The following is a 24,044-nucleotide window of genomic DNA, read 5'->3' as shown; positions in this document are numbered from 1 at the left end:
ATTGATTTAAAATTTAGGAAACACTCAAATAAGAAATGATTTGCCGCAAATAAATTAAAATCGTATTTATATATTTTTTTCTCTATTATAAATTAATTATATAAAAGTTATTTAAGGTTTTAAATATATTTTTAAGGAAATGTTTAGTTTATTTTTACATAAATAAGTTATTTCTCAAATTCATGTTTGTACTTACTGCTCGACTATTTCAATTGGAATGATAATACATATTTAATTAACAAAAATGAGAAATTTGAATAGATTAATAATAAAAATTACTAATACAAAAACTATATTAATAAAAAAATAGGTTTTTTATTTATGTATATATTAGAATTAATCAATAGAATTTTGTATAGGGTTGCCATCATCAACTATCAACTATCTACCCAATACTAAAATGTAGCCCAAAATGACTAATTAGCCCTTACAACAAATATTTTTTACACTACCAAAAGGTCTTTCATGTAATTAACAAATTCAATATTCATCCATGCCATTTGTTCACCTTCCATTGGTCAATTTATTCAATTTTTGTACTTTGCCAAAACACTTTACCAAACCCCCGTTTCTCTCTTTCTCTCCTCTCCTCTTCTCTTTCCTATTTTTGATTTGCTCTCTCTTTTCTCTTCAAACCCTAAGTCTTGCCGCCGCCGCTGTCCCCTTTCTTCACATTATCTACGACCACCACCTCCAATAAAAAAATCTAAGCCATTTTCATACTCCTCATCCCACGGTCTTTCTAATGAACCGATTGAAATTTTATTTCGAACAACCTCGATGTCGACCGTGTTACTCCATCTCCGACGGGTTCGTTAAGAACGGACATCATTTCTCCTTCTCCAACCTGTTTATATTCCTATTAACATGAGAAAGTTAGGTATGTGGTATTTTCACTAAAGAATCAACCTTTCTGAGTTTTTTTTATTGCTTGCTTTTTCTTTTTACAGGCAAATAAAGAGGAAATTGAAGAACTCAAGCTTCTTGCTCAATGGAAGAGAAACAAAGGTGGATTCATAGCTACCATGGTTATTTTTTGTTGGTTCTGTATTTTTGTTGTTGTTGTTTATGTTGATTTTGTTGGTTTTAGATTTTTTCTGAATTTCAATTTTAGGCTTTTGATTTTTCTAATATTTCTCTGTTTTGTCTTCAACACTGTTACTTTTTTCTTGCAAAGATTTAATTTTTCCTCATTCAACATCAAACTCAAGGTATGTTCTTCCTCAAGATTTTCATAAGTAAGTTTAAAGTCTCAACTTTTGATGAATTTTTTGAACCTTACCATTATACTTGATGAATTCACTGGGTTCTTCCTCAAGATTTTCATAAGTTTAAGCAATCAACAATTGATTTTCATTGTTTTGATTTGTTAATATTTTGTTCAAACCCTTTTAACTAGGGTAAAGGAAAAATGATAACTTCTTGTAGATTACCTAATCACCTTTCCTTCTTAAGGTTTGATAATGATATATGCATAATGTTATAGACAGTTACAGTTCCTTGAAACGTGGAGGTTTGTGCGTAGTGGCTGATTCCGTCGAATTTGGAGAGGTGATCTGACTTCTAACATCGGATTTGCAATGGCAATTTAATGAATTGGTGAGAACGAATTCTCTGCCTCACTTCTTCCTTTTCTGATTCAATTGTTTTCACTTCTGATTAATCCAATGATATGAGGGTTATTGTTGTTGGTTATGTTTCAATGAATTGGTGAGAGCGAAAATCATGTATCAAGTGCATTCATTTCTTGTATGCCGCCCTCAAATCCTGATTTCAATTTGTTGCATCCCAGGTATGCCGCCCTTGAATCCTGATTTTGTAAAGCAAAAAAAGATGCAATATCTGTAAGCTGAAACTCAAGGACTACAAGCACACAAAGAAGTTGTGCACAAAGGACTACTAATGATGGATGAGGCAGCATTATTGGTAGAAGCGGCAGATATGGGTGATGCTGATGCACAATATGCATTGGGTTGTCATTTAAGAGTAGAGGTGAGGATACTCTGCACCTTATATTGTGAGGACTGTTTTAGTACATTTTATAGCCAAACTTGAAGATTTTGAGTCAATGACTTGAATCATGGTTGTCAGTCAGTTACTAGAATAATTCTTCTTTTCCTCCTCAAATCACACATGACACAACGATTATCCATTACTATTTTGGATTTATTTATTGTAGATTTAGGTTGTATTTTATATTGTTGTGGTTAACAGATGAGGTATATGTCCTTGGGGAGGATAATAGTGGGTTGATGTGCATACAGACCGGCTTGATTGGGATATTACGTGTTCTTAATGGTGAATTAGTAGTGGTTTTTTGTTTTTTCTTTCTTCATTACATTTGTACAATTATATATTTGACTTCTAAGATGAACTTGAGTAGAGTACTTCTGGCTATGTAAACTTCTTCTACCTTTCTTGAGTTTTTTTCTCTCTTAATGTTTCATAACTGGATACAACCTTTCTTGAGATTTAGGAGATATTTTAAAATATTGTTTTTTGGAGACAGAATGATGATGTCCAGAAGGTAATCAACATCATTATGACCCAATGATGTAGTGAGATAAGATATGAATGTAATTGTTGCTATTTTTCTCTTTCTTCATCTTCTTTTTCATTTGGTATTTGTTCTTAAACAGTTTTTTTTGCTTGCAGCTTTCAGAAGGTAATCTGCCCTGTTCAAACATGTCAATCCAAAACCAACTGAAGACTTCTTTGATATAGATGTTACATAATTTGAAGTCTCCAATTTATGTGATAATATCTCGCTTAAGTTGTTAATTAACTTGCATAAATACATCAGAAATACATCACCAACTTGAGTATTTCTTGTGTTGCTATTAAAGTATTTTCCTTACATTAGAATGTCAGTAACTTAGTATTAGTGTTGTCAATTTCTAATTTTGATTTTTGGGTCCTATTAAAGTACTTCGGCATAAATCATTTCGGAGCTGAAATATTGCCCATATATTCCGTCATTATATTCTTAACTTCATATTATCTACATTACTTTTAACTCATTTTGGCCATTGCTTGCATGATCATCAAATGACAATGTTTGATTGCTTCAGTTATAGTATATATATTTCTTAGTATTTAAATCTTGCTGCTTCAGTTAATTTTTATATTGCTTTGATTGTTCTTATCGGTTTTTATCCTATAATTTGACCAACGGATGACAACAGCTCTCAGCAGAATGAGCTATTATCTTCATGGTAAATGATTATTTTTTACAATTAAAAATTTATTTATATCACGGGTCAAATAATTAATCTATTTATCTTTAATAAAATAAAAATTATATTTTATCTCATTGAATAATACTAAAAATTTATTATCCATATGAGAATTGATTCAAATTGTTTACACGTGACCAGAAATATTGGTAAACCACTACGTGGCAGGCCTCGAAAACTATTGGGACGACCACATCTAGCAAGGAATTTGACTACAAATGTTTCATAACCCTGCCAACAGACATGAACTTCTAATTCGGCTGGGAAAACTAAAACTAAATCCATGTCAAAAAATATGTACAATTATATTTTATTTTTCATGTCAAAGTTAATTCAATCCATTTCAATGCTTTCGCTTATCATGTTGTGATGATTTCATAAAATTATACATTTTATTACTTAATTACAATTTTAAATTTAACTAAAAATATTATGAGTTTTAATATTTATTTACAATAGCTTAAATCAATTTGTTATTTCATTTATAGTCTTTATTGGTTTATAATAGTTTTTATTTAAAATAGTTTAAATCAATTTGTTGTTTCATTTATAAGTTTTTAAATAAATTAATGAGTTCATTTATGATTATTGTAACTAAAACATAAAATATTATTATGATAATTACAACACTATATATATTAATGAGTAATTAGATGAGTAATTAATTGGTCTCTAAATGAAATAATTAGCCTATATAACAATTGCATGTTATTCGGCTTTATTTTACGGGTCACTATCAATAGATTACCTATTTTATTTATTATAATTAAATTTATATGATTACTGTTCACTTAAAATATAAATCATTTCAAATTGTGTATTTATATATAAAATTTTACATTTGTATTTAATATCATCTAAGTGTTATAAGACTAATACTCATTCATATGTTATCACATTAACGATTTGTTAAATTGTTATTTTTTTAATTTCATAATTATATTATTATATATTTTTTTAATTATTTAGACATTATTATAATTAAATTACCCGTGCGGAAGCACGGGTCTCTTACTAGTTACTTCTTTAGATTTGTAGTTTTTTGGGAGGTAGAATTTTGTGAGGATGACACATAAGCATGAGGTTATGTGAAAATGACACATAAGCAAATGTTATGTGAAGATGACACATAAGCAAATGCTAGGGTTTTTGTCTAGGGTTTTTGTCTAGGGTTGTCATCATGACAACCTTACATTTATATTAAGTAGATAAACTATGAAGAAGATAAAATAAAAGGAATAAAGATAAATTTTATTTCTTTGATTGATACTCTAAAATGTGTCAAAAGACACTACATATATAATGTTCCTAATGGATAATTAACTAAAAGCTCAAAAGTTATTAAAAGCCCAAAATGTCTTAAAAATATTCTAGAAAATATAATAACATCTAATACATTAAAATACTAATAAAACTAATAATAAATTATTCTATTAGAGCATCTCCAATGGTTCAACTTACATTTGAGTTCTTTATGGGACCCACTAAGCCACATCATATTAAAAGAATTTATTTAATTTTAACTTTAATAAAAATATGATATGGGTCCCACAAATTTACCTCATAACTTGACTTGATTGGGTACTACAATCTTTTAGTTGTTGCATTGCAATCCAACTCTATTATGACATGGCAAATTTTTTAAATATTTAATTATTAAATTAATGATACATGTGGAGAACTCAATAGAAGAATGAGAGACAACGAGAGAGAGACAGGCAGATGGACACTAGTGAGCTCAAGAAGATGGAGAAGAAACAAGCAGGATCAAGACAAGACAGATTATAACAATACAACCACATGTTATGTCAACAATCTCCCAGAAGATATCAGCGACAGAGAAGTAGCGCGGGTGTTTGAAAGGTGGGGAAAAGTAACAGACGTATATATTGCAAAGAAGAGAAACAAAAGGGGATGGATTTTTGGCTTCGTCAGATATGCAGATATTACAAACGAGAGCTGGCTGGAAGAACAACTAAAAAACATTTGGTTTGGATCATACAAAACATGGGTGAACATCTCCAAATTTGGGAAACCAAACAAAAAAACAATCCCATCGAATAGCAACAGGAGAAAAGGCGAAACAGCAACAACAAGGGAGGCGCTTGGCGGCAACAATAACAACGAGGCATCCAAGCTCATGAGACACCGCAGATTTAGAACCGAAGGTAGAAGCTATGCAGAAGCAGTCATATCCTTAGAACTAAACGATCAACAAGTCTGGATACAGAAGGAAAATAACAGGGGCACTAAGGACAATGAAACGGTAGGCCTATCACTAACAGTCAAGGATTCGGAGATGGAGTGGGCAAGATCGGGGTACACCGGTATCCTCAAAAAGGCAGAAGAGATAAGTTATTTACAGAGTCGGATGATTGAATCAGGTATCACATCGATAAAGGTCATTCCTCTTGGAGGCGAAAAAGTCTTCTTAAAAGTGGATGAAAATGAGGACTTCAAGAGCCTGATGAAAGATTCAGAAGCTTTCTTCCAAGAAGAATTTAGCATTGTCAGAGAATGGGAACCCAGAGACGTTGGAGGAGTGCGATACACATGGGTCAAAGTCCTCGGGGTTCCAGTCCACGCTTGGAGAAGGAAGACGTTCTCAGCATTATCTCATTCATTCGGCAGGTTAATCAAGTTAGATCAAGCAACTGAAGACATGATGAGACTAGATGTGGCGAGATTATTAATCAGAACACCAATATTGGAAGCAATAAACAAAATTATCACAATACAAATAAACAAAGAACACTATCGTGTCCGGATTACCGAGGAAGTATGCGATTGTCATACTGAGTATGACACTCACATTAGCGAGACCGAACCAACAGAATACGAAGGTGAGGAATCGTCGGATTCAGAAGGGTCATTCATTCCGCCATCGCCGGTGGAATCGGAACCTGAAGAGAACATCCAGAATATCGAAGAAATCCTAGCGCAATTAATGCAGAGCAACAAAAAACCAGACGCATTGATTGCTGCGGATGGAGGATATCATCAACAAAAGAGTGAAGACGAAGAAACGGCGCATCGGTCAGAACAAGAGGGACAGATGACTTCGAGAAAACCAAATGAAGGCGGCGGATTAAATGAGGAGAGAGAAATGGAGAGAGAAGTGGAAAGCATTGATAGAATGGAAAAAATGACACCAAATAGCAATAAAAAGCTGGTGAAGACTGGACCAAATACCTCTGGGCCACCCTTACAACCTAAATTCATTGGATTAAAGCAAGCCCAAGAAGTAACAGACTCTATTCAACATGAACAGATTGGGCCACATATCAAGTACCCAAATAATACGACGGTAACCCAATGCCAAAATCTAGATAGCACATCGGGGCCAAACCTCACTTCAAACCCGGAGCCCAATGGCCATAGTCAAACAGGCTGCACAAGAACCCAAGAAGACCAAGGAGCAGAACACAAAAACTCATCGTACAGCCAACACGAAAACCACAATAGGAGAATTGGAGAATCGAAGGAGAACCCAGAGACCAAAAATAGAGGACCAAAAGACTCAACATCACTAATAAAGGATCCGGCCCAATCGTTCAAAGATAGAAGGAAAAGAAGACTGCTAATAATGAAAGAGAAAAGGAAGAATTTGAAGAGAGGAAAGAAGGTGAACACAAGTTGCAATTGTAGCCTCAGACATCATCAATCCGATCAGGTCACATCTAAAACTGACATTTTATTGCTCGATAATGAGAGTGAAAGGAGGAATTGGGTTCTGCTCCATAAGGGCGCTAAGGAAGTTGCAAAAGATATTTGGGATTTAGGAAAGGAATATGGAATAGTCCACAAAGGAGAAGAAGGAGAAATCCTTCAGGAAATGGAAGTTAGGTTAAAAGGGGCAGAAGGTAAACGTTAAGGCAACAAAGCCTTACCAGGGAGTACAACTTTAGTAATTCATGTTGAATCTGATAAGCTACAATATAAGGGGCCTGGGTGGTTTAGCGAAGAAACATGAAATCCAGAAGTTGATTCAAACACACAAACCTAAGGTGTTATGTCTCCAAGAAACAAAGATGGAAGTTATAGAGAGGAGCCTCTGTTCTTGGCTTTGGGGGTCTGCAGAGTGTGATTTCCACTTCAAGCCTTCCGTCGGCAGATCCGGAGGTATTCTCATCATATGGGACATAAAGGAATTCAGTGTAACAAAGAAAATTACTAAAGATCACTATATTTGGCTGATAGGAGAATGGGGCGAGACGAAGGTCCAAGTCAACATCGTAAATGTATATGCACCATGCGAAGCTACTAGAAAAAGATTACTGTGGCATGATCTAAAAACAGAGATTCAAGCAAAGTATGAAGATAAGTGGTGCGTCGCCGGGGATTTCAACGCAACCAGGAACGCTTCTGAAAGAAAAGGAAGTAGTGAAAACTTAAGAATGAAGGAGATGGAAGAATTTGATGAATTCATCACAGAGACAAACTTAATAGACCTCCCACTACATGGAAGAAGATATACCTGGTCGAGGACTGGAGGAACAAGCATGAGCAGGATAGACAGATTTTTAGTGTCAGAAGCTTGGTTCAGAAAGTGGCCAGACATCAAACAAAGAAGCATAGACAAAGGACTCTCAGATCACTGTCCTATTATTCTAAGAGAATCAAACCAGAACTGGGGCCCCAAACCGTTCCGAATGTTATCATGTTGGCGAGATATTGACGGATACCACAAATCTGTCAAGGAGCAGTGGGGAAACATAACAGTGGAAGGCTGGGGAATGTTCATATTAAAAGAGAAGTTCAAGCAAATAAAGGACAAGTTAAAAGAGTGGCATAGATGCCACTCCCAAAATCTGGAAGAAAAAATCAAAAAGTTCAAAGAAGATTTAAACAAACTGGAAATCAAAGAAGAATTGGTGGGCTTGTCGACAGAGGAAATTAAGGAAAAAAGGGAGAAAGCGGCTGACTTATACAAGACTTCAAATCTAAACTGCAACATTCAGTGGCAAAAATCAAGAATCAAGTGGTTAAGAGAAGGAGATGCGAATTCTAAATACTTCCATGGGTGCATAAACAGGAGGAGAAGGAATAATGAAATAATATACCTTGATATCAACAGAGAAAAGGTAGAAGATGCGGAGGAAATGAAGAAGGTTATATTCGATCATTTCCAAAATCGATTCTCGGCAAGGAATATTGGAAGTATAGAAGCAAATTTAAACTTCAAACAAATTACCCAGGCAGAGAAGGAGGAACTTGTCAAAGAATTCACAGAAGAAGAAATACGACGAGCAGTGTGGGATTGCGACAGTTCAAAAAGCCCAGGTCCCGATGGCGTGAACTTAGGCTTTGTTAAGGAATTCTGGCTTGAGATCAAAGGAGACTTTATTAGAGTCTTTCAAGATTTCCATAGACATGGGAGGATGGTTAAAGGAGCAAACTCTTCCTTCATTGTGTTAATCCCAAAGAAGAGGAACCCTTCAAATCTGGATGACTTCAGACCTATTTCTCTGATCGGGTGTATATACAAGGTAATTGCTAAGGTGCTAGCAAACAGATTGAGAAAAGTGATGGGATCAATCATATCAGAAACTCAAACCGCCTTCATAACGGGGAGACAAATTCTGGAGGGTATATTAATCGCAAACGAAGTGGTGGACGAAGCAAGACGAAAGAAAAAAGAAGCTATTCTGTTTAAGGTGGATTTTGCAAAGGCATATGACTCAGTTGATTGGGATTTTTTAGAATTCGTGATGGCTAGAATGGGCTTCCATGAGAGATGGAGAAGATGGATTTCAGAATGCCTGAAAACCTCAATGATCTCAGTGTTGGTAAACGGAAGCCCGACAAAAGAATTCAAGGCAGAGAGAGGATTGAGGCAAGGAGACCCTTTATCCCCTTTCTTATTCTTAATGGTGGCAGAAGGTTTTAATCTTCTCATGAACAGAGCAGTCGAACATGGAAATTATTCTGGTTTCAAATTTGAAAAAGGAAAGGAAAATATCACACACCTCCAGTATGCGGACGACACGCTAATCATTGGAGGAAAGAATTGGGGAAATATTAGAAGCATAAAGGCAAACCTGTTACTATTTGAATTGATGTCGGGGCTGAAAGTCAATTTTCAGAAAAGCTGTATTTTTGGTGTTAACGTCTGCCCTTACTGGCTCCGAGAAGCAGCAAAAGTCTTAAACTGTAAGGTGGGCTCGTTACCATTTGTATACTTGGGGATCCCCATAGGAGCCAATCCAAGATCGACATGGCAACCGGTGTTGGAGGTTGTGAGATCAAGACTGTCCAGTTGGAAGCACAAACACCTTTCGATCGGAGGTAGAGTGGTTATGTTAAAATCTGTCTTGTCATCCATCCCAGTTTATTTCTTATCCATCTTCAAAGCCCCTTCAGGTATCCTCGCTGAACTCGAATCTCTATTTAAACACTTTCTTTGGGGGGGCAATGAAGCGGCGAGAAAAGTTAGTTGGGTCAAATGGGATATAGTCTGCAGACCATTAGAGGAGGGTGGTGTGGATATTAAGAATTTGAGAGTATTCAACTTAGCATTACTAGGCAAGTGGGTGTGGAAAATTAGGAATGAAAGAACGGGGTTATGGTATAAAATTCTGAATGATAGATACGGTGGAAATGGAGGAGTCAATAGAATGAGCGACGCCAATAGCTCGTTATGGTAGAGGGATATCTGTATCTTAGATATAGGAGATCGTGAACAGTCAGAAGTATATTCAGTGAAGGAAATGTATAAGCTGCTGAGAGCGGAAGATAGGATAGGGTCGTCTAGGTCCTGGTCCAGTGTGTGGCATAAATCAGTACCTTCAAAAGTATCGTGCCTAGTGTGGAGGCTATTTCATAACAGACTCCCTACTAGAGACAACCTTCTAAGAAGAGGCATTATAAATCAGGATAACCGTCAGTGTGTAGGTGGTTGCGGTCAAGACGAATCGGCCTCACATTTGTTCTTTGAGTGTCCTTATTTTGCAGGTGTATGGTACTTAGTCATGAGGTGGTTTAGTCTGCTGGCGGTGTTCCCTAAAGACTGCTGGGACCACTTTGAACAGTTTGGAGCTCTTATGGATGGAAGCAGTAAAGCTGTTACAAGAGTCAGAGTTATATGGTTTGCTTGCATTTGGAGTATCTGGAAAGCTCGCAATAACATAATCTTCAAGAACAAGGTCACATCTGTTGAGCAATTATTCGAAGATATTCAAAGACAATCCTGGAATTGGTTGAGTATCAAACACAAAGCAGCAACTTGCAATCAATCCCAATGGTTCTTGAACCCAAGAATCATTCTTGGATAGGCCGTTATCTCTTTGGTTCTTTCCCACCAGGTTCATTTCCGCTGCCGAGGCGCTCCAGATGCATCGTTCCTCTCACTCTTGGCGGCGCCGCTGTGCAATCGTACTCTCAGCCTCTGCTGAGTCATTTACTTTGTAACACCATGGAATCTTAGCTTGGCTCTGTATCATTTGTATGGTTTGGGGGATTTATGCATTAAGGGTGATATATTGGTATAGAATTATGTAAGGTGGTTATGTATAATCTGGTTCTATTTTTTTCTCTTGGCCCCCAGACTTTGTAACGTTTCATACAACATTCCTTATGCTGGTTTTTAATAAATTTTGCCTCTTCAAAAAAAAATAAATAGAAGAAACTACCATTGGAGATGGTCTTAAGTTCCCTATCAACATGTATATTCATGTGCCCATGAATTGTCGTCCCCAATATCATTGTACATTGTCGCCTTTGTCTTGACAAATTTGTTTTTGAACTTTAGGAATTAGTGAAAAATTATGGTTAATTGAGAATTATTTTGATAAAGAATTAGTAATTTTCCCATACCTATTTATACTATACTATTTATTAGTAACTATAATTAATATATAGTATTTTTTTGAGATGAAAAAATTTAAATAACAATGTTTATAAAAAAAATTACATAAAAAACAAGGTTTTCAGAAATTTTACCAAAATGTCTAGGTTTTGCGGGACCCCTTAGAGTATGCGCCAAACCATTTGGCGCATTAGTATAAAATTTTTTGAATTAGCCAAATGAATTGGCGTATATGTGTTATGAAAAGTAAAAAAAAAAAAATATTTCCACATTTGCGCCAAACCATATGGCGCATACTCCTAATTTTTGTACTAATGCGCCAATTCATTTGGCGCATACTCCATGGGGTCTTCAAAACCTAGACACTTTAGTAAATTTTTTGAAAAACTTGTTTTTTTGGTAATTTTTTTTTTAAACCTTGTTATTTAAATTTTTTTTTCTTTTTTTGATAAAGAACTATAGTTAAATTTTGTATAAAGAATACAAACTGTGACATCCTCACACTACCACTTTCACAAAGATATTATATTTTTTCCATCTTTGGGGATTCTCTTAGTCAAGGTGACCATTTCCTCACTTACTGATTCCTCTCTAGCATGTTTATATAAAATGAATCAAAATTGATTGTAATTGGTTTGGTTGAATGATGTTAGGTGTAAGTGTAATTTGTCGATTTGTGCTTGTGCTATATGAAGTTTTGGTGTTGTGAATTGTGATACTTTATAGTGCTTGTTCATGTTGTTGTCAATTTTTTCTGCATATGTGGTGTTTGTGAAAATTCCTCTTAGAGCTGTACCAAATCTGAAAACTATATATATGTTAAATTCCTTTTCTTCTATATCTCCTATAAGCAGGATCAACTATGCTTGTGAAGTCTCTCTCATTTCCTTCAAATCTCTTCCCAAGGTTCAATTTTTTCTTTACCCAATTTCTCATTCTATACCTCAAATTACTCATCTCACTTTCTACCCTTTTGTTTATTTTTGTTTTTTTGTTTTTCCAGTGGTGTTGTTTTTTTCTTTCTGATTGCTGTTAGTTTTTCTGCAAGTGAAATTGGAACAAACCAAAGATGGGCACCCTCGAAATCCTCGAATTCTCTCGGTTTTTCTTCAAAGCTTCAATTTTTGCGTAAAAGCACTCAAAACTCATCTGGGGTTGGTCACGATGATGCAGTCATAATTGTGGATCATGGGTCACGTCGCAAAGAGTCCAATCTAATGCTTAGTAAGAATAGTTTACAGAAATTGTATATTCAATTGGGAATGTTTTAGTTTTTGATTTTTATAAAGTTGTTTTGTTTTGAATGTTAGATGAGTTTGTGGAGATGTTTAGAAACAAAACTGGATACAAGATTGTGGAGCCTGCTCACATGGTAATTTTCTTCAATTTGTTGATTTTTTCTTCATGTTAGATACATAGATGCTTGAGTGTGTGGCTGCGGTTTGGACCTTGACGTCTAGGTTTTTATGTCTCCCCAACACGACCGTAATAGTCTGCATCAATCACATTCATGACTCTGATTTGGTTTTGTGACATCAGTTAACTTTTTTTCATCTTCTGTAATGTGACCAAAGTCGAGGCTGCACTGGCTACATTTGACAACAATTTTCATCGATATCAAGGATCACAATACTACTGATGTCATGATTTAAAACAGTATCTATATAGCTTTTAGAAAATTGGGTGGATACAACTTTTTTTTTAAATTTTTTTTGCTAGCACGTGACCTAGTTTGGCATTATTGTATGATTATTGACATATCCTTGTGTTGTTTGGTATGCACAAGCACAATTGAACATATTTGTCATCATTTTCTGATCTCGACGCTATATTTGGCTTGTAGAAATAACAATTGCAGTAACAGAATTTTCTTGGCGCATCTTGCTTCATCTTTGCTTTTGCATTTTATGACATAGGTGCATAGCCATAGAGCAAATTCTTCATACTCCGTATAGTAATATTTATAAGTTTTCAGGAACTAGCAGAACCATCAATTGGAGATGCTTTTCAATCTTGCGTTCAGCAAGGGGCACACCGTGTTATTATCAGTCCCTTTTTCCTCGGTCCTGGAAAGCATTGGAGTAAGGTAGAATTGCATATAACTAAGTTCTACCTTTCTACAGTTGTCAATGTGATTATTTGTAAACTGGCAGTATCAAAATCAAACTCATTGATAATATCTCAAAAGCTCAAACTTAGTCCTAATTAGGCCACATCATATGCAGGATATTCCTGCCTTGAGTGCAGAGGCAGCAAAGCAACACCCTGGTGTATCATACATTGTTACTGCGCCCCTTGGACTCCATGAGCTACTTGTGGTATAAGTTTTCTCTTATTTCATTTCTTTTTACGTCAACTCACCTATTCCGATTTAAGTAACAGCTGTTCTGTTTTAACATTTTAAGTTCAAGTGCATTTTAGTCATTTTTATTGTCCATTATTGCGTCCCTTTTAAACACATTGACCCAACACACTCTAAAATATCAAATTGCGGCTATATTTTGCATCATATCTGTCATTTTGAACTTGAAGCAAACCTTGTGTTGCAGGATGTCGTGAATGATAGGATCAATTATTGCTTGAAGCATGTAGCTGGAGACGCAGATGAGTGTTCAGTTTGTGCTGGGACTGGAAAATGCATACTTAATCAATAACTTATGATACTAAATAGTTGGGTGCTCGTTTTAGAAGGTTGATGAGGATGAGATGAACCTTAAAGTCAAAGGAATGTGTAAATTTGTTGAGCTGTAACTGTTCCAAAGCCACAACTTCAAGCAACAGATTGATTCTCATAGATAAACTTTATGTGTGCTTCAAATCATCAAATATATTACCTCATGCAATTGCCTTGTGTTTGTTTGGATGGATAATGTATTGAGCATATATTTGCAATGTGAATCATGATAACTGTCAAATTTGTATTAATTTAATCCTGGTGTATAACTGATCTCTTAGAAAATCCAAATTGAAAATGTGGGATTGGTTTTAATTCATTTATTTGAACTAATTTACTGACATAAATATTTATAAAATTGTTTGATAGAGGTTGTGAAAATAACTTATGGTATTTTTATAAATTACTTTTAATTTATTTTTATAAGTTTGTTTATTAAGATAGTTTATAAAAACAACTTTAAAGAAATTTTTTAAATTTTATTTTAACTTTTGCAATAAAAATAACCCATTCATAAACTTTTACATGAAAATGTTTATATTAAATACTTAATTAAATTGTTTATTAAATCAATAATAAATAAGATTTAGTTTCATAAGTTCCTTATAAGGAGACATTTTTATTTTTATTTTTACATAGTAATATAAAACATAAAATGTAGTATTATATAAATTTACAGAAGTATCCATTTATTGGGCAATTAACCGTGTCAAGTATCTGTTTATTACCAATGTTTATATCTCTACCTATTTGGCAGATTTTTATGTTGTGGCCATTTTTAAGGCTTACAAGTTTTATGCTGAATTTCATTTTGATAGGCAAATATCAGGGGTAGGGGGACTTGGTATTAGAGTTTGAATCCGATTCTTATTACAACTGGATTACACTTTAAAAAACTTATTCTTTATTCTTTAAGGTCTTCTAATGTGATCAACAAGTTCATCTCTTTGTAATTCTCGTGTTGTGAAATTAGACTGGTACTTCTAATTATAGCATCATGTAAATTATATTTAAAATACAATTTCTAAAATATTGTTTACAAAATAATTGCTTATTATATGGTTCAAGACTATGAATGTGACAAAATTGAAGTAGTATCACCACAATGTTAACTTTCTCTATTTTGGCAGTGAACTATAAACAAGCTCCTTGTCATTTGTAAGCCTTGATCATGCCCATATTCTCTTTTGTTGAAGGGATGCGCGTATTCTTAAAATGGACATCTCAATCTCAAAAATGAGCTCAAAGATGAGGGTGCCCAAGCACATATATGCATCCAAACAAGCATCTTGGCAGTATACATCTATGAACTCTCTTTCATGAAAGTAATAGCTATTTCAAAGTTAGTTGTCATCCACAGCAGACATTACTGGAATTCCCTTGCTAGAAAAGCTTGAGCAGACTACTTGCATCTCTTCGCCTATGTTAAAGTTCTTTTTGCTATTTTCCTGCGATACAAAACAAAAATAGGTCAGCAAGTGATAGATGTCTCATGCTGCATATAATAAAAAATGGTTAAGTGACCGGGAGGAAGCAAGAAGAATGCAATTTAATGACCGGCACAGAACAAATATATAGATTTAAGAAGTTAATGTTGTTTTAGATGCTAAAATGAAATTGATTATTTGTAGCAATAAGTCTACCTCAAAACGGTACATTCCTCGAACTCCACCACCCAAATCCAATACTAACCCATGTGCACGAATTTGATAAACTTTGGCAGTAACTTCTTTTCCAAGTATCAAATCTTTTGTAGTTGAATTGTCTTTACCTTCCTTCTCATTCCTTTCTTCCCTTTGAGTATCAGATTTTGACTCTTTTTGCGTTGAAAGCTTTGGCTTCTTAGCAGATTTATATGGCAAGGGACCTGAATGAGATGGAGAATCAATTGTATCTTGAGATTTACGAGGTTTTGACTTGGACAGAGACTTTGACTTGTGATCCAATTGTACCCCATCATCAATAAGAGGACCATTTGAAGTTTGATTGTGATTCGAGCTGAGAGATTTCTCCTCCTCATCACATTCTTCAGCACTGCGTATTAAAATTACTGGTGTTTGGGAGGCTGAGGGTTTTGTTTCAGCCACCTCATTTTTTTCTATACACAACTCGGAAGCAGAATTTTGTTCTTGTGTAGTATTAGACGCATTCGAAACTGGTGCCCAAATGTTGGCAGTTTCTTTTGCAGATGCGGCAGATCCTACAGCTATACCATTATTGTCTGATCCTCCACGTCCACGCAAAGTCGCTTTGAGGGACAATTTAATGTTACCATGAACATCTTGGCCAATGCACATCAACGTAATTTGCTGGCCAATAGAGACTACATCTGAAATTCGGGAAACCTGAGGAAAGGATAGAGTTCGTTAAATACACTATTGTATAAAAGAGTTTATGCTGTCAATAGTAAAACAGATACATACTGGTTCATGTGACAACTCAGAAATATGGAGAAGGCCCTGCTGGCCACCATTAAACTCGACAAAAGCTCCGTATTCTTTTATAGTGGTGACAACACCTTTGTAAACACCTCCAACTTCTATTTCACGGCCAACTATAAAATCAATCTGACAAACAAGAACGTTAAACTTAGAATAACAGCTTATAAAAGGACTGATAAAATTTCGAAACGTGAATTTCTGTTATTAAGCTATGTACAGGAAAACATCAAAGTAGTTTAAAAGAGAAATATGTAAGGAAAACATTCCTGCATGACATTATCATCACATTAGGACCGAGACAATTTGTCTCACTTACGACTGCAAGAATGCAATTTAAATAATAATAATAATAATAATAATAATAATAATAATAATAATAATAATAATAACATAAAAAAAACATGATCAAATTAAAAATTAATAGTTCAACAAGTAAGAACTACCTTATCTAGTATTTTATCCATTACAGATTGATTCTTAGCAACTATTGTAAGTGTTCCATCACCAACAGACATCCGCGCACCTGAGTGTAGAAAACAATAACAGCTCAGTAGGAAATATTAAAATTTTATGCTGTTCTGCAAAATATATATATACTAGAGCAAGCAAAGACACTGTTCATGTTTTAGAAGCCAAAAATGGACAATATTGAGATTTGACTTCATCACCAGTAGCTAACATTTGACTTCCTACTACAATGATATTTGACTTCATCACTATCACCAGTATCTATATTCATCACTTGCGTTCTATAAACAGCAAACAAGCACATATTGAGATATTTGGGTATGAGAACATGTCTTTCACTCCACAAGACTAAAAATATCAGCCCATGATGGTAGCCCAAACACAGATGATGTCCGAGCCAGATTTTGTGAAACATGTGGGAATTGGACGCAGACCCCGACAAAGTGGGATTGAGGGTATGGAAGTTGTATTTGAGTCTCACATCGTAAAGATTTATGGGTTGTACATTGTGTATAAATATATATCCTAGAGCATGGGCACCCTCGTTTTATGAGTTAGCCTTTGAAAGTGAGATCCAAGCCCAAGCCCATTTATCAGTACAAAAGAAACGTTTCTCTTTTTGGAGAATTTTTTCGGAGGAATATGGGAGGCCACCCTATTCCAAGGCCAAGGCGTGCCACAAGTATTGGTAGGAGCTCAGTATGATACTTACATATCTTTTATTAAGAGAATTGTTGGTATTGGTAATAAGAATCAAACCTAATCATGTTGAACTAACCTCCTTTACACTATACAAACCACATATCACTTTTACCATCTTACATTACCAATTGAAACTAACCCCTCTTACAAACCATATTTCACTTATACCCCCTTTACAAACATGACAATCATCAACCAAAATAGGAGAACAAAAAATAGTATTACGGTAGAATTAGATCCTCACACATGAAAAACAAATTGTTAAAACACAGTTTAAGCAAATAGTATTAAGGTAGAATTTGATCCTCACACATGAAAAACAAATTGTTAAAACACAGTTTAAGCAAATATAAGTAAAAGTGACCTGTTTCCAATTCTATTTTTCTTTTTAGAGAACCCATTGGTCCAATTAAGCGACGAAGAGCATCATTGTTGTACTTTAACGTGACTGCATCATCAACAATAAATCTTAAACATTAGTGTATCTTAAAATATCAAGGAATCTAACTTAAAAAGTTACATAACAAATGAAATGAAAAAAAAAAGTGTAAGATCTAAACCTAGTCGTGGAGAAGAAATGCCATCCTTGGTGCGTGGTGCTTTAATTTCCTGTTCCATGTGATCAATAATTTGTAGCCGGGCTTTATGTGCAGGTTCTAAACATTCACATATGATATCTAGTGGAATTCCAGCTGGTTTCATATCCAACTGAATGGCGGTAACTCCATTTCGAGTTCCAGCAATCTTGAAGTCTATGTCACCCAAATGGTCTTCCAAGCCCTTAGAAAAATTAAAATTTAAAACTTCTGCGTGAAATCAATAATCAATAATCCCTGTTTGTTTTATAGCTATCTATCTGCTTGTTAATATAGAAACACTTGATCACATCAGGAACCGGGATACCATGAAAAGCAGAGAACAAAAGTACAACTATGTAATCGTTAAAACAGATAGTAGATATTCAAACCTAGAGGTGGTTGATAAGTAAAACATATCATTTTATAATTGGATATTGATCAAACAGACCGACACTGCACAGCATGATATATAACTCAATAAGTTTAAGAAAAATACCAAAATATCAGTCAGTATACGATAGTCCACTATTTCGCCTGTGCATGGATCAAGTTCACTAACAAGACCCACCGAAACACCAGCAACATGTTCCCTTACTGGAATGCCAGCATCCATCAAAGCCATACTCCCTACAAACAGAAAGATCCATAGTAAATTTTCTCTCAATTTAGAACATAGGCTAGGTCTGTGCAGTGATGTCGGTCAGATTACATAATATGTCATGCTTTTCTTGTCCTTGTTTTCTGTTTGTATAGGTTATAGCTTACATTATACTTGTATTTTAACCTTCTATCAATTTAACATTCGTCGCAAGAAAAGGAATCAATTTTCCAAAGCTTAATTGTGAAGTTCATAAAATGGCATTAAATGCAGCTATTGAGGGTTAAAAAAATACCTCCACATACAGTTGCCATTGATGTTGAACCGTCCGAAGCCATGACTTCGGAATTGACACGAACAGTATATGGAAAAACATCTTCAGGAGGCAAAACAGCAAGAAGAGCCTTTTCAGCAAGTGTCCCTACAAAAGTAAAACAACAAAAAGCAACCTCTTTAGCTAATGAAGCTATGTGAATGCAAATTCCAATTACTTATATTCTTGTTTTTCACTCTTAGATTCTCTTTGATCTTTATATAGTTTATCCATGAACCAAAATGTAAAGACAATGTTCAAATAGTATTATGCATAGTCTTAGCAAGGTACTCATTTACCATGACCAACTTCACGCCTATTTAGACCACCACGTTTACCAACTTCATTAATGCAGAATGGTGGAAAACTGTAGTGAAGCATAAACCGCTTCAACGGAGGTCCAACTAAAGAGTCTAAGCGCTGAGCGTCTGTAGGTGCTCCAAGTGTTACTGTACATAGGACCTGCCCATGACATCAAAACAAATCACTTCAGTTTTAAACAATAATTGTTTCATGCCACTACAATTATTTAACTTTCACCAATCCAAAACAGAAAAACATGGAACGTGTTTGACCTGTGTTTCTCCACGGGAAAAAAGTGCAGATCCATGCAGCATGGGAACATATCCAGCTTCACAATACAAGGGTCTTACTTCATCTAACTGTCTTCCATCAACTCTGGATCCTTCACTAATAATTCTTTTCCGGACCACCTACATTATTTGAAAATATAAATGAACACAAATGTTCGAAAAGCACATAAAAAATCAACATGACAAGTAGATATGCAAGTTTATTATTGACTGAAATATGCAAATTACAAGGCAAAAATCTGATAGATTGCGTTACAGCCGCAAGAATATGGCTAGAAAACAGAACAGAACAATTCTATATGGTCGGGATACACAAAATATACATATAACAATATATTTCATCATCGATTTTCTTGAAGTATTTTAGTGACTAAGTATTTGCTGATACAAGTTTGAAGGGTAACTTCAGAAGGATTAAACTAAAATAATATAACTATAAGTTTCCCTTCAGCATTCTTTCTAATATTTCAAGTTTACCTTTAAAAACTTAATGACCAAAACAGTTTTGTCTATTTAATTCTTTGTAATCCTTAAAAGATGATGAATTAGACCAAAATTCCATCACAAGAATACTAAGGATGCTGCTATATTCTTCAACATGTGAGTTTTTTATTCACAATCTCTTTTTTTATTCAATTTATTCACAGTCTCTTGATTATGGTGTATCATGTATATTGAAATATACAAGGAATAAATATAAAACTTAGTTCTTACGTTATGCCTGGCTGAGCTAAGCATTCAAAGATTTGAAAAGCAAGGTTGTGTTAGGTTCTAATGCTAGTTGCCACGTGTTAGTTAGATTATTAGTTAGTAACTGTCTAAGTAAATAGATTAATCATGGTTGGAACTTGGAATCAATTACCTTTTTCATACTAATAATAAAAGACTTAAGTTTAGGATCATCTCAAACTCTCTCGATTATGATCTCCTCTCTCTTTCTCACTCACTTTCTCTCAAGTATTAATCTTTACTGTGAAATACCTACTCTGGTATCTAGGGACAGAAAGTGATTTTACAACCAGCTAAGGTTTCGTAAAAAATGGCAAGACTTTTAATAGTAAATAATTAAGGATTATATTTTTTTAGGAAATAATAAGTAAGAACCATAATCTCTTTCAAACTTATAAATCAGAATGCTCCCCACCTTCTTCCTCACTGTGTCTACTGTCTTTGACAAAGCCTTGAGGCTTTCTTCATCATCTTCTTCTTCAAGCACTTTCTTTACATCTTGTGTGATATTTTCTAATGCTTCTCCACGTTCAAACTAGAAATAATTATAACAAAAATTTGATAAATATAACGAGAGTAAATTATCAAACATTCTCAATCCAATAAAAGTGATGGAATAAGAGATAGAGAATAAGAGCACCTTTCCATAAGAAGGATCAGTAAAAACGTCTATAATAGGTGCTTCGGCCAAATTACTGACTTTCTCCAGTGTTTTGTCAGAGAGCATAGACAGTTTGTATTCTTTTTTGGACTTGCCCGCTTTAGCGGCAAATCTAATTTGAGGTTCAATATACTTTACCGCCTGAATAATAAGAGAAACACATCTCAAAAGCATTCAATTATGAACGGTGTCAGACAAGTAAAAAATAATAAAGTCACCTCCGGATGAGCCAATCTTAACCCTGCTTGCAAATCTTTTTCAGATATCTCACGGGCTTGTACATCAATCATCAAAGTTTTGTCCTTTGTGCAGGCATATATCAAGTTAAGATCACTTAAGCTGAGCTGCAATGTTGCAATGCAAATAATCAGAGAATGGAGAAGAACGCTATTCAACCAAACAAAACCATGGTCTACCATTTTTTAGCAAAAAAAAATAATCGGATTAAAGTTTCAAACTATATTTCGACTTTAGTTCTGATCGAGAATCCAGAAATTCAGCCACACCATGACTGCCATTGACCAACACTGGTCGTGTAAGCTACATAAAAGTTCTTTCAAGCGTCCCCTAAGCAGCTAAAGGATATTGTAATATGGAGGAATCGATGAAACTGCATGATAAATTACCTCATCCATGGTAGGATTCACCACAAACTGCCCACAAATCCTACCAATTCGAATCATTCCTATAGGGCCACCCCAAGGAATATCTGATAGCATAAGCGCAGCAGAAGTCGCATTAGCCGCCAACACATCTGGATCTTGTTTTCCATCCGAGGAAAGAACACTAGCCATCACCTAATAAATCAACAACAAAAATCAACCACAAATCAACAAAACAAAATATACAACTAGACAACAGTTTAGTATCATACCTGAACTTCATGATAAAATCCATGTGGAAAAAGAGGTCGAATAGGACGGTCAATGATTCTAGCACACAGAAGTTCCCGTTCTTTAGGAGCACCTTCCCTCCTCATATACGTAGTCGGAATCACACCTTGCGCAAATTGCTTCTCTTGATAATCAACCTAAATCAACCAAAAATGATTGCAATTACAAGCCGAGGTTTCAAAAAATCGTCTGTGACTGCCAAAACGGTATTGGTAACAAAGTGTGGTTAATTCACACCGCGACCGCAACCTGTACGGATCGAAATTGCAAAAGCCGCGACTGTTTTCTAAAACCTCTAAGAAAGCTCAAAGATACTAATAACAGCATTTTACAGTTAAACTTATATAACATAATGCCTAATTCAACCAGAATTAATGCAATTGCAAGTTGAGAAAGCTTCAAGGCTACTCATTACAGCATTTTACAATAAACTCGTGAAACTGTAACAACACCTTATTCAACCATAAGCAATTACAATTTCGAGCTGATAAATCTTAAAGCTATGAGAAGATAGAAGAACTTACAGTGAGAGGCAAGAAATCGGCGCGAGCAGTGTCGGCTTTAGAGGAAGTCACCGTGGAAAGGACTTTAGTATCTTCCATTGACAGAACCACAGCTCCATTAGCAAACCTAGCAATTTTACCGGTTTCGAGAGTGACGAGGCGGTTGCCGATTTCGAATTCCTCGGTGAAAGTTTCCAGAAACTTTGTTGCTGAACTAATGGTGCGGTGGAAGGAGAGATGGCCGCGTAATGCGTGGAGAAGTGGCTTTGCATTTCTCATCCGCAATGCAATAGACATTGGAGGAAGTAAGGTTCACCGGAAAATGCCTCGGTATCACTCTGGAGCTGAGAATCTTCGCGCCAGGGTTTAGGGTTTAACTTAAAATGATTCAGGGTTTATCTTCCCATTTTATATTTATGCACGACATTTAGTTTTTGCTGTCTCTCCGTGTAAATCTCGCATTAGGATCCTCGGCAGTGAGTAATGTTGCAGCCAATTAATGGCCTTTGGATTATAAACTATTCCAATAAATATACTAATTATTTTAATAATTTATAAAAATAAATGGAAATTAATTATTATGAAATCAAATCTCAGTAATTATGTGATTGATAATTCAATTTTATATTTTTGTTTAAATATATTTTTATCGTTTTAAATACATCAGATTTTTATTTTTAATTGATAGATGAAATCAATCAATTTTTAATTTAAGATTCTCTCTGTCTATATATTTTTTGTTTTTAACTCATTTAGAAATTTCTTTTAAATTTTAGTTCATATAAATTTTCAATACTAATTTTAATTCCATTTTAATAATTTAATTTATATTAATTTATTTGTAATTTTAAAATGAATACTAAATGGATGAATTAAATAATAAATATTTAAATTAAAAATGACATTACTAAATTAAAAACTAAATAGGTTGTCAACTTGTCATGACCTCTAATTAATGGCTTACTCTAGAATTGACAGGATTCTAGGTAATCTTAATTGGATGCAGAAACATGACACCTCCACCCTTACTATAATGGCTCCTAGTGTTTCTGACCATGACCTTTTGTGTCTTAAGGAACAAGGTCAGAAGCCCCTGAATAGGTACCATTTTAAATTTAGTAATTGTCTTACTAGAATGGAAGGCTTCCTTTAAGTTGTTTCTGAGAGTTGGTGCAAACCTATGCAAGGCAGGTCCATGAGTGTTCTTTGGCATAAGTTGAGAAGGCTAACCCCTATGATCAAAAGGATGAGTAGACCTTTGTAAGGATTGAAGATAAAAATAATTGAGGCTAGACATGAGCTCCTTAAGGCTCAAATGGTGCTTGCTACAGATAGAATGAACAAAGAGAAGACTGATCAGGTGGAGAAGTGGACAACCGAGGTTCTGAAGTGGAATGAGTTGGATGAGATTGATATCAGCAAGAAAGCAAAAATTGATTGGTTAAGGCTAGAGGATGGGAATAATGCCTACTTCCATGCCTCTGTCAAAAACAAGAATAGGACGAAGTACATGAGTAGTATTACTAGACATGAAGATAGTATGGTGCATAAGCAGTAAGACATTGAGAAGGAGGTACTTAGTTTCTATGGTGCTCTGATGGGCCATAAGGAGAATAGGTTTGAGGGTATTAACACTGCTGTCATGAGGAGTGGGCCTCAGATTAATCAGGATCAGTTGGATTCCCTTATTTCACCTGTAACTGACACTGAGATCAAGCTAGCTTTGGATGGCATTAAAGATAATAAAACTCCTGGAATTGATGGATATGGTGTTGAGTTCTTTAAGGTAGCTTGGCATATTGTCAACAAGGAGGTGTGTGAAGCTGTCAAAAAGTTCTTCGTGTATAG

General features: G+C 34.9%; 2 protein-coding genes and 1 long non-coding RNA gene across 8 annotated transcripts; 2 read left to right on the top strand and 1 right to left on the bottom strand.

The window, feature by feature from the left end:
* Positions 1-572: 572 nt before the first annotated feature.
* On the top strand, positions 573-2,958 carry LOC131599987 (uncharacterized). Of its 2 annotated transcripts, XR_009282973.1 has the most exons (6): positions 573-880; positions 951-1,008; positions 1,487-1,599; positions 1,793-1,992; positions 2,510-2,576; positions 2,656-2,958. It is a non-coding gene; the product is annotated as an uncharacterized LOC131599987 (long non-coding RNA). The 2 variants fall into 2 exon arrangements; XR_009282974.1 differs by lacking the exon at positions 2,510-2,576.
* An 8,575-nt stretch (positions 2,959-11,533) lies between these two features.
* On the top strand, positions 11,534-14,036 carry LOC131599986 (sirohydrochlorin ferrochelatase, chloroplastic-like). 5 transcript variants are annotated; one of them, XM_058872219.1, is made up of 7 exons: positions 11,534-11,604; positions 11,898-11,949; positions 12,080-12,267; positions 12,354-12,415; positions 13,019-13,129; positions 13,269-13,361; positions 13,593-14,036. In XM_058872219.1, exons 2-7 carry the CDS (start codon positions 11,906-11,908, stop codon positions 13,695-13,697), a joined length of 603 nt encoding a protein of 200 aa, XP_058728202.1. In that variant the 5' UTR covers positions 11,534-11,604; positions 11,898-11,905; the 3' UTR covers positions 13,698-14,036. The 5 variants fall into 5 exon arrangements, with proteins under 5 accessions (XP_058728202.1, XP_058728201.1, XP_058728203.1 ...); XM_058872218.1 differs by lacking the exon at positions 11,534-11,604 and adding an exon at positions 11,636-11,698 and having other exon boundaries at positions 12,047-12,267; XM_058872220.1 differs by lacking the exon at positions 11,534-11,604 and adding an exon at positions 11,681-11,698.
* A 550-nt stretch (positions 14,037-14,586) lies between these two features.
* On the bottom strand, positions 14,587-22,665 carry LOC131595556 (polyribonucleotide nucleotidyltransferase 2, mitochondrial). Its single transcript, XM_058867923.1, has 16 exons — positions 22,218-22,665; positions 21,675-21,830; positions 21,427-21,597; positions 21,019-21,144; positions 20,780-20,941; positions 20,555-20,674; positions 19,393-19,530; positions 19,117-19,279; positions 18,800-18,925; positions 18,403-18,533; positions 17,889-18,108; positions 17,693-17,776; positions 16,602-16,681; positions 16,141-16,284; positions 15,361-16,062; positions 14,587-15,165 (listed from the first exon to the last, which is right to left on the bottom strand). Exons 1-16 carry the CDS (start codon positions 22,491-22,493, stop codon positions 15,061-15,063), a joined length of 2,904 nt encoding a protein of 967 aa, XP_058723906.1. The 5' UTR covers positions 22,494-22,665; the 3' UTR covers positions 14,587-15,060.
* Positions 22,666-24,044: the final 1,379 nt, after the last annotated feature.

Source organism: Vicia villosa, linkage group LG4, assembly GCF_029867415.1.
Source record: "Vicia villosa cultivar HV-30 ecotype Madison, WI linkage group LG4, Vvil1.0, whole genome shotgun sequence".
Lineage (NCBI taxonomy): Eukaryota > Viridiplantae > Streptophyta > Magnoliopsida > Fabales > Fabaceae > Vicia > Vicia villosa.
Note: the sequence above shows the minus strand (reverse complement) of the source record. Positions and strands in the feature narration are given on the sequence as shown.